We start from the raw sequence: 10,012 nt of genomic DNA, 5'->3' as shown, positions 1-10,012 counted from the left end.
CTTCACCATGCCTGTCTTGTTTTCAGAATCAAGACACACAGATGGCCAGCCAGCCCGTAGACCATCAGCAATGCAGCGTTTCAAGATTATATATATAGAGAAAAAAAATGCACACACACGAACATGTGCACACGCACTCACACAGAAACAAGCACACGTGGGCAGTTACATGTGCCAGAACACACTGGTACTTATCAACCAGCCAATCACAAAGTGTTGGTTTTTTTGTTTTGTTTTGTTTTTTTTTTTCCTTTTCTGTTTTGTTCTTTTTTGTGGGTTTTTTAATTTTTTAATTTTTTTAAAATTTTTTTGTTTTTAAAGTGAGGCTCCGTCAAGTCTTCCCCTCCCCCCCACCCCTTTTTTCTTTTGAACCCCTCCCCTACCCCAACCCAACATGGTAGACCTAAGGACGGAAACACACCCAGTGCAAACAAAGTTAAAAAGCTATTTTTTCAGTATATATGTTTCTTAGCAACAACTTCCGTATAACATGAAAAAGTGAAAAACTAGAAACTAATTTTTTTAATTTTTTGTGTTTAAATTTAAATGGTATGTGTACTTGCTTCACATTGTCTTTCTAAGTTGGCGTTCATGATTCAAGTATTTCAAGAGTGATATGTTCTCTTTTTGGATTCATATTCCAAACGAAAAAACTGAAGTTATATAAGGGAGGCAACTATGTGCTCAGACAGTCTGTCAATGACCCACCTTTTTTCTCTCTCCGTTTTCTTTTTTCCTTTTATAAATGTATTTATTGCAAGTTGAAAAAAACGAAAAGGTCAAGTTAGTGCTGCTGCTGTTCCAAAAAAGGTCACGAGGTCAGAGTTGAAAGTTCTAAGTTCAAATTGAATCCGACCCTCCTCCCAGAAGGTCTCCAGGTAGTAAGGGAGCAGGGCTGCCCATTCTGTGTGGATCCTCTACGCTTGGGACCCCCCACAAGCTTGAAGAATAGTTTGGGGGCCCCCACAATGAAGCGCCAGTGAGATCACCCCCACTGCTGCCGCCGCCGCCACCACTGCTCCACTGCCCAAGCCCTGTTGACCCACCAAAGAGATTCAAAGCAGGTCCAACTGGATCTGTCTGGTTCTGTCCTGTCTCCAGGGATTGCCAGCCTGCTGTGGGTGCACTTGGGGTTGCTGCAGGTGTAGGGGGCTGAGCTTGTGCCAGAAAGCGACTAACTTCTTCATCTGTGGCAAACTCAGCCAGGATGGTAGTGTTTCCCAACACACACCTAGAAGACAAGAAGGAAGAAAAAAAAAAATTAGAGCCAGAAGGTAAGGACAAGGGATTCAGAAGGCATGGGAACAACACTATTAGCTGCCCAAACCAAAGGACTATCAGCTTGCCACAATGGAGTGAGCACAGAAAACTAGCTGTTCTCAACAGTGAAACTGACTCAAAGCACAAGAACTTCCATTTTATAAGGGGAAAAAAAAACAAACCAACCAACCCCCTCCCCCCAACATTCAGTTGTTACGCCTGCAACAAAACCTTTCTAAATTTAAACTAAGGCCCTGAACATGAACACCAAAAGCAATAAAACTGCCTATACAGTGTAGCTAAAATGGTAAATGCACATATGCTACCTTTCAAACAAAACAGAGGAAGAACAGGTTAGAAGTCTGAAATTCAGGGTAAGATGAGTATAGTTCAAAAGTTTTCACTGAGTTTAAGGGCTTACACCCCCCACCCCTAAGATTTTTGTCTCAAAACCTCTCACATTTTCAAAACATACCAGAGCCACAATCAGTTCCAAAAAGCTTAAGAACAGGAAACCTAAGATCTGCAGCTTTTCAAGTAAGTTATTTCAGGTGTATCTCAAAACTATAGGAGATTCCCACACATTTAAGAATGTGTTACATGGGTTACACATATAAGAATGATTTTCATCTGAAACAATTCACAAGCTTTTATAAAATGGCCATAATGGTATAGTAAGGTGCATTCTGGTCACAATTCCATCCTATTTGCACCTTCTTAGTTCTGTATGTGCCAGTTTGTGCCAGCAATTAAAGTAACACGAACAGAAGGCATCTTTCTTTCTCTTCTTCCTCTGCCAATGAATGAAAGATTCCCTTCCAACCATGATACTTGAAACGAGTTTCCAAAGCATAGCACTGGACAGATGTTTTGTGTGCATGACTAATGTAGAACAGACACAGGGATTGCTTACATGTGCAGTGCAGTCTGGGCCTTGGCCGCCTCCTGTTTGGTGTTGTATCGGATAAGGGCGGTGCCCTGGGTCAGGTTCAGATGGAATGTCAGCAGTGGGCCGTGCTGCATGCAGATCGTCCTCAAGGTTGACCCATCGATCTGAGGAAGAACAGCCAGGATAAAACAGATGTTTATAACTATTTCTCCAAATTAACTTCAATCCTAACTTTGTCTTGGTAATTAAAAGATAATCTGCTCTCAGAAAGGAAAACAGGTGAAAGCAGTGGGAAGCAAGCAAAGGTGACAGGATTTAATTTTCAAACAGAATCAGTATGCCTTGACTTCTCAAAATTGCAGCGACTTTGCTTTATGGAATAACCTGACTTATCCTTCCTGTTCACTTGTAGCTTGAGTCCAGTTTTCCCCACCTCACTGAGTTTCTTAAGTTGTCACTGTCCTTATGTTGGCAGGTTTTCCAGTAATTATATACAACTTGTACTTCTCACCATCTTCAGCCATTAGGATTTGTACCAAAGGAACCAGAATTTGTTGGTCTCCAGCACTCTGATTTCAGTAGAATTTAGATCAACCAGTATTTAAGAGTTCTTTGCAAAACTGGAAATATCACCTCTACAATGAGGGGTTTTTAAAATTTATTTGGGTGCCTTTTGTCTTTACGGTTTGTGAAACAGTAAGTCACAGAAACAGTCAGTGGTCTTTCTGCCAAACCCAGCAATGTTCATTCCTCCCGAACTAATGTTTTCACAGCAGTTGTTGCCTACATTCCTTCTGCAGCAGTAACAGCTTGTTACTTACCTCCAGTAACTGCTGTTCTCCAAGGTATTCTGTACAGACAGATTCCATTCCTGGTATGCCACAGGAACACGCACACATGAATGGGATCCATATGTGCAGATACTTAAGGAAGTGCTTTCTTCCTTCTCCCTTTCCCCCCTATTATATAATACAACCTCAAATGAGGGAAAAGGAAGTTGTGCGTGGGTACAAATATGGACAAAGTTAAAATAGAGAAACTTGAAACGAAGATACTGTCCCTGAAGCCACCTTAACCTTTACGCTTCCTTCTCTCTAGGGTAGTGACCCACAACGAATAGAGGACTTGTTATGGAAGAGACAATTATAATCTGCTTCTTTCTCTTTTCTATTAACTTAAATGCCTCCAAAATATATTCTTCTTCCATTAAACAATTCCTAAAGCAGTATTAAACTATGTTGCACAAGGGAGGTTTAGAACTGTGCCTCTTTATCACACCACTGCTGTTTCCTTCACATCAAGGAAAACAGTCTTTTCTATGAAAGGAGCACAGTTTGCCATTTTGGGTGATCTGAAGGAGACCTTAAGCTTTTCCTTTCACATTGATGTTTTCTTGGACTGTAGAAGCAGCATGGTAAATTATCCTGCTGAACAGGGGACTCTCAGTCTAGACCTCAGGGCGCTGCTGATAATCATATAGGCTTTTCCCAAGCCTTGAATACAGACTAATTGGGATTGCTGAAACCAGGATCTCCACAGAATTCGTTTTGAATGGAAGCAAGCTCTGAGAATACTTGCAGGAATAACTTAACTAGACTGTTTTTGGCAGGAGTGCTGGAAACATTCTGTGGTTTCACTATGGAAACACCAAAGTGAAAACTGGCCGTTACACCAGCTTTCTTACTGACAACATCCCAAAGAACAGTCTCTAACAGCTATAAACCATTCCACATTATGGTCATGCAACTTATCCTCACTTCTAAGAAAAATCTTTCCATTCCAATAATTTTTTTTGAAACTCTGGCTAGTGAAAGGTTATGACTGTCAGGTAGCAAAAACTGAACATCTTAAAGTTAGCTGAAGAGATTACAATAGAAAAAACAATCAGACTACAGCCCCGTTTAGTAGAAACACATCTTGCATATGCTGACAAATCTGATTTTGTTAGATTTTATTCAAAGAGAATCAACTGAAGAATATACAAATCTGTATCTTGGTAAAGCAAACAAGTTCCCAGAAACAACAGAAAATACCTGTGGAGTGAGATTGTGAAGAACCAGCCAGTAGCTAGGACGAACTGAGCCACCATCACTCCAAGTAGATGCTGCAAATTAGAAGACAGAGCAATCAAGACAGATTTGATACAAAGAAAACCATTTTTCTTTACAGTCAGGTCTTTCAATCTCAGACAAATTCAGCATTATCAGCCCTGCTAACACATGAAAGCCTAATCTTCAGTCCTGAAAACAAAAACACATCTTTCCTCACATTTCACATCAAGATTCACTTTTTACTAGACTTTATCTTTGAGGAGTTTCCCACCCACAGAAAACATCTAGTCTTGAAAGGGCCCATGCAGTAGGTATTCCCTCCTGGCAGCTCCCAGCCCTCTTCACTTATCCCCTGCAGCAGGACCTGGGGTCAGGTCTTTCAACAAATTACAAATTCAGCATTATCAGCCCTGCTAACACATGAAAGCCTAATCTTCAGAACAAAAACATCTAGTCTTGAAAGGGCCCATGCAGTAGGTATTCCCTCCTGGCAGCTCCCAGCCCTTCCCTTATCTCACCCACCCAGCCCCCCCCCCCAATTACTGACAGTAAATTTCCATTTCAAGAAGGAACTTTTTTTTCCTTTTACCAGACAACTGCAACTTTCTTTCCTCCAAACCATTAGTGCTGTAAAACGTACACTCCTCAGGTCTGATCAATGGTGCTATCAGTTGATTCTTCTCACCAGAGGCAAGCCTTGAGTCCTGTGCCCCCCAGCCCCTGACCGATCGGGATGCTGTGCTGTTCCATGGAGATGATGGTTTGGGGTTGGTCAGGCCAGGAGGTGGGCGGGGCAGCCCTGTAGTGTTCCTTGAGGAAATATGGTTTTTCCACATCTTGTTGGAGAGATGAGTGGGATTGTGTCCTATGGGATCTGGGGACCATGTTGATTTGTAATCACTGAATTTTGCTAGAAGATTAAATAAATTGTACATGTTAGAAAAACTTAGGAGATTCAACTAGCCTTTAACTGTACTATCACTGTAAACCCTTTGACCGCATTGATACTGGAGACAAGCGCAAAGCACAGAACTGTACAACAGTTAATTTACCATAACAAAAACCGCCATGCTACAGGTAAGTTAATCTTTGCTTATTTTATATATGTTGACAAAAGAAATCCCTAGATCATTTATGATTATGTAACCAGTCACAGTATGTTCAATCGTTAATAAGATGAACAGCAACTTTTATGTCCACACTGCATTTCATTTGAGAATTTCTTACAACTTTGGGCACTACTGACCTTTAATGAAACTGAACCTCCTTCAGGCCATAAACTTGCAGAGAACTGAAATGAGTATTTACCACTCTTGGTCTACTAAGCTAATGCTACCTCCTAAAGATGTCCTCCTATAAGGTCAAAGCTTTCTTGTGAATCACAAATTTCATACAGAGTTGACACAACAGTAACACATAAAGAAGGCCACTCAGCTGTTACAGCTGGACTTTTAAACAATCTTGATAGCGCATATTCATATTTTTTTACTAGAAAGCATTACCAAATGCCTATTAGGAGAACTTAAGACCAATAGTGGATATCCCCAACACATTTCAAGAACCCTTTATATAAAAAGCCTAATAGAAGAGAAAAATTAACACACTCCCAAAAACATCACTATATTTGGGAGCTCTTCCTAAACCAGTTTTCCTTAAAAAGGTAGACCGCAAATTCTCCCACACCTTCTGACACAAAGGGACATTTATCAAACCAAAACCAAACCAAAAGTCAAAATTGCTCAAGTAATTTCTTTTTTCCTTGTTCTGTAATGAGAACCAGTGAACACAGACAGGGCAATCTGGGGGAAAAGGCACTCGTGTCATGAATTATCTTAATCAGAACTACCGTGCATGTGTGTGCAAATATATGTATTAAGCTTTATTCACTAACAAAAGGAAGTAAATTACTTATTTGAAACAAAGGGTTAAAATCCAGGTTTACAACATGCCAGGGTGTCACAAAAATAATACATTTGGGAATCAAGACCATAAAGCTTTCAGCAAGTAAAAGCCTGCTTCATTTTACAGTTGGATCAGTGTATTTCCACGACAGAGTAACTGTCAATAGCAAGCAGGTTTCAAGCACTAACCTATGAAAGTATACGACAGTGCTTAAAAACCTACTTTCACTAGACTCAGTTTGTTTTACAGATATGCGAATTCTAAATCCCTAATTCAGATGACCCGCTTTCTGGCTGTAAAATACTGGTGTGTAGTTTAACAAGATGAGCAAGATGATGGTATGTGTGCCAGGAAGCGGTCTAGTTTCCTCAATTCAACTACGACTTCAATAGTTTCTATTCTCTTAGGTCTTTCTTATGTGCTAGACAAAAATTAAGCAGAGGTAAGAAGCTCATACATGTCATTCCTTTCCCCAGACTGAGATAGAAATCTTTTATCTCATTGGAACACTGTATACACAGATACTGCTTCAAACCAAATTCACCCCACAAACTGGCAGCAGGAACACTATTTTTCCTCAAGGTCTAAATAGGATTTTCAACACATTTTGTGAAGATGCTGAGATAACATACGAATACAGCTTTTATTCAGTAAGATGCAAAACCCATAAAGTTTGGGCCAGATGCAGCTCTCAGCTATGTTCGTCACTTCTGCTATTTACACATAATTCTTCAGTTTGAAGTAGTTGTCAGGACAATGATGTCTCATGAGGAAACTCTGGCATTTGTAAGAAGTTCAAAATCCAAATGGTTTGTCTGGAGCAAGTATTCCAGCATGCTACTCAGAAGTGTGTGCAGAGACCATTTTTCACAAGAAAGCTCTGGAGACCTTCTTACCAAGGATCTGAGGCAGATACCTAAATTTCTATTTACAGGCCAACCATTAAAAGCCAGAGGACTAAAAGCCCTCTCTCACTTCAGGTTTCAGGGAACGATGAGTGCTATAAAAGGTGAGGCAAAAATGTTCCCTTCATAGCACTCCAATATTCTAAAGTTAAAATGAATAAAATCACTCACCTTATTACTCTAATTCCTTAACTCATACATACAGGAGCAGGTAAATTTAAAAAATTACGACAGTCCCCCAAACCCTTACACATGTCAACAGGTTGTGCATGTGTTGGTTTTTTTTCCTTTTGCATCTGCTGCTTACTGCTACCCTATTCTTTAACTTGCATAACTAAGACTTTTGTATCAGGGGTGGGAGGAAGGGCAAAGGATCTTAGTCTAGTTTTTAAAGCACTACGACAGAGCATTTTATCATCAGGAGGAAAACTATCTGATCAGCCACTCAAATCTTGATTTCCAAGCTTCCTCAGAAATTACTGAAAGACTAAATATTCAAAGTGGAACAAGAATGAGGAACTAGTGAATAAGTGGAAAATGCTTTGTCCAGGTAAGTTTTAGAGCCCGCATACCTGAAGTGCTATGAACGTTGGTGAAGGAATTGTCAGAGGCACTGTAGGGCCAGGCACCAGGTGAAGGCAGCGAGGTGTTGAGGGAAGAATTAGACCCTATCAAAGGGAAAAGGAGAAAGAAAGAGAAGAGTAGGCCAATTTCATAGTTTCTGTAATACTGTTAAACCTCAAGAGAGCCACGATTTGTACCCAATGCCAAGCTTTCACGTGATACACAGCCATGGTGCAAAGGCACATAGGCTTCCTTCTTAGTCAAATGCAATAGACTGTTACCCTGTTATGACAGGAACACCAGAATATTCTCAAATATCAGAATGACTTAAATAATCACATACCAGTTGTTCACTGTTTTACCTGTGGTGTTGTCCCGCAGAAGTTGGTGGTCAGTATCTACAATGGGAGATGTGGCTGTCCCCCCCAGCACACTTCCAGGGGTCACATAGGGGTCAGATTCAGGGTCAATGTTTTGTATACCTTTCCATGGCACTCCTGGTTGGAACTCTGGGACAGGAGGGGAAAAAGGAATTAGATGCAAACAGGGCAATACCATTTACTGCAAGTAACAAAGATATTTAGGAGGGTAAATAATTGTCTTCTACACTGTTCCACAGAAAAAATCAGACTTTTCTTAATTAAAATCTGTTTCACATTCCTTTTTCACATATTCCATGGCACTATCTCTAGTGTCTGAATACAAGTCTACACTACAAAAAAGTGGTGCAAGTGCATATGGTATTCCTTTGACTATTCCTGTTTTCCTACATTCAGATAAGGCTTCAGTAGTTTCACCCTTCCTTAACACATTATATATTTTTTAAGATATATAAGATTAGATTATATAAGATCAGTTTCTGCACACATACTTTGTGTGTGTGCAGAAGCCTCTCAAAGAAAGGCTACCTACCTTAAGAGTTTGTAAACACAACATTTGACACTTTACACTGTAGGTACACACACACTTTATACATTACCTATCAATATTGAGGTAATGCTAAGGTGAGATGCCTTGTGGTAAAAGCAATGTATATACTCATTGACGTTCTTCATGCTTCACAATGAGACGGAATATACTTATCATGCTTTAGTTTCCTTTCAACCATGGCTCCAGGCATGCCAGATTTTTAAGACAAGAGGATGAGTCATATAAAGTATGAACATACAAAAATTCCGGTTACTCTAAGGAAGATCAGTAACTTGGTTCCTTCTCCAAGTATATGTTCAATGCATAAAGTGCTGTGGTCAGTTTTGGAAGCAGTGATAAGAAAGTAACACTGCCAAACACAAAAACATGTAAAGAAGCTTCAGATACTATATGACAATTTGGATAAGTGTGAAAAGAGTGCCAAGATGGCAGATTCATCCCTTGTAGATACAAGTCCAAGATATGGAATGATACCTTTATTCCCATCATGAAGTTTTGAAATAATTAATGACAGAATATTTGAGTGTAATTAGAAATCCATGATTAAAAGTGGGATCCAGGATCTGCTCTCTGGAATGAAACCATGTAGGGTGAATCTGGCATGGAAGGGTTCATTTCAGTCACCTTTGTAATGAAGAAGCATCGTCAAGACTATGACTTTCACCGACAAACACAGAAGAAAATGTCATACTACTGGTTCAAACAATTGGCACAGCAAGGGCAGTATTAGATTGTGATAATGCACTGGCAGGAGAATCTCAGAGAAGACCTAAGAAATGCACCACTGGGTCAGAACTGTGGTCCATCTAGCCCAGCATTCCGCTAACAGTTGTAGAAGAGATACCATTTAGGGAGAGAACACAAACCTGACCACTGTCTGTAGGCTACTGCCCTCACACTCTCCCAGCATCCCCAGCCCTTCTATGTAGGATGTCAGAAATACCCTCTATCTGCTAGCACCTGCTTGTGAAACTGTTTTTCCATCAGTTTATCCAATCACTGTTTCAACTGGCTAGTACCATCTGTCTCCAGAAGCTCTAAAAGCAACACATTCCAGAAGTTCACCACTCCTGATAGAAAAAAAAAAAGCTCTCATCTACTTAAAATTTATATCCTCTTAAGTCCAGTATTTGCACCATGGTTCTAGTGTTGCAGGATTCACAGAATTATAATACGGCATTTATCTGGTCCACTGCCTTCATGATTTTGTAAACCTCAGTCACATCTCCCAATCTTTAGTAACTCAACAAAATAATCTAGGATACCAGGTATCAACATGTCTAACAGTATGAGCAATCAGCACTGCATCAAGGAAGGAATCTGCTCAGCTACTGCCAAAAATACTGCAATCCACTGACAAACAGGACCGCCTTATGCTTAAGGAACAAGCAATGCAGCTCTTGGGTCTAGTCACAAGACCTTCTCTGTCCTGAGATAAATAATCCATGAACCTAGGTTAGGACCTGGTAATTAGAACTTGGGGGGGGGGGGGGGGGGTATATGCCAAATTT

General features: G+C 40.2%; 1 protein-coding gene across 1 annotated transcript in view; it reads right to left on the bottom strand.

The window, feature by feature from the left end:
- Positions 1-285: 285 nt before the first annotated feature.
- TNRC6B (trinucleotide repeat containing 6B) overlaps positions 286-10,012 on the bottom strand; it is a 52,681-nt gene continuing 42,954 nt past the window's right edge. The window contains exons 19-24 of the mRNA XM_009289995.2: positions 7,934-8,080; positions 7,580-7,675; positions 4,886-5,110; positions 4,183-4,253; positions 2,174-2,313; positions 286-1,231 (exon numbers count right to left, since the gene is read on the bottom strand). Coding sequence (XP_009288270.2) covers positions 841-1,231; positions 2,174-2,313; positions 4,183-4,253; positions 4,886-5,110; positions 7,580-7,675; positions 7,934-8,080 — 1,070 coding nt within the window. The 3' untranslated portion in view covers positions 286-840. The remainder of the gene's footprint in view (positions 1,232-2,173; positions 2,314-4,182; positions 4,254-4,885; positions 5,111-7,579; positions 7,676-7,933; positions 8,081-10,012) is intronic.

The sequence above is a fragment of the Aptenodytes forsteri genome, unplaced genomic scaffold, assembly GCF_000699145.1.
Source record: "Aptenodytes forsteri isolate BGI_AS27 unplaced genomic scaffold, ASM69914v1 Scaffold284, whole genome shotgun sequence".
Lineage (NCBI taxonomy): Eukaryota > Metazoa > Chordata > Aves > Sphenisciformes > Spheniscidae > Aptenodytes > Aptenodytes forsteri.
This window is presented reverse-complemented; position numbering and strand designations above follow the sequence as displayed.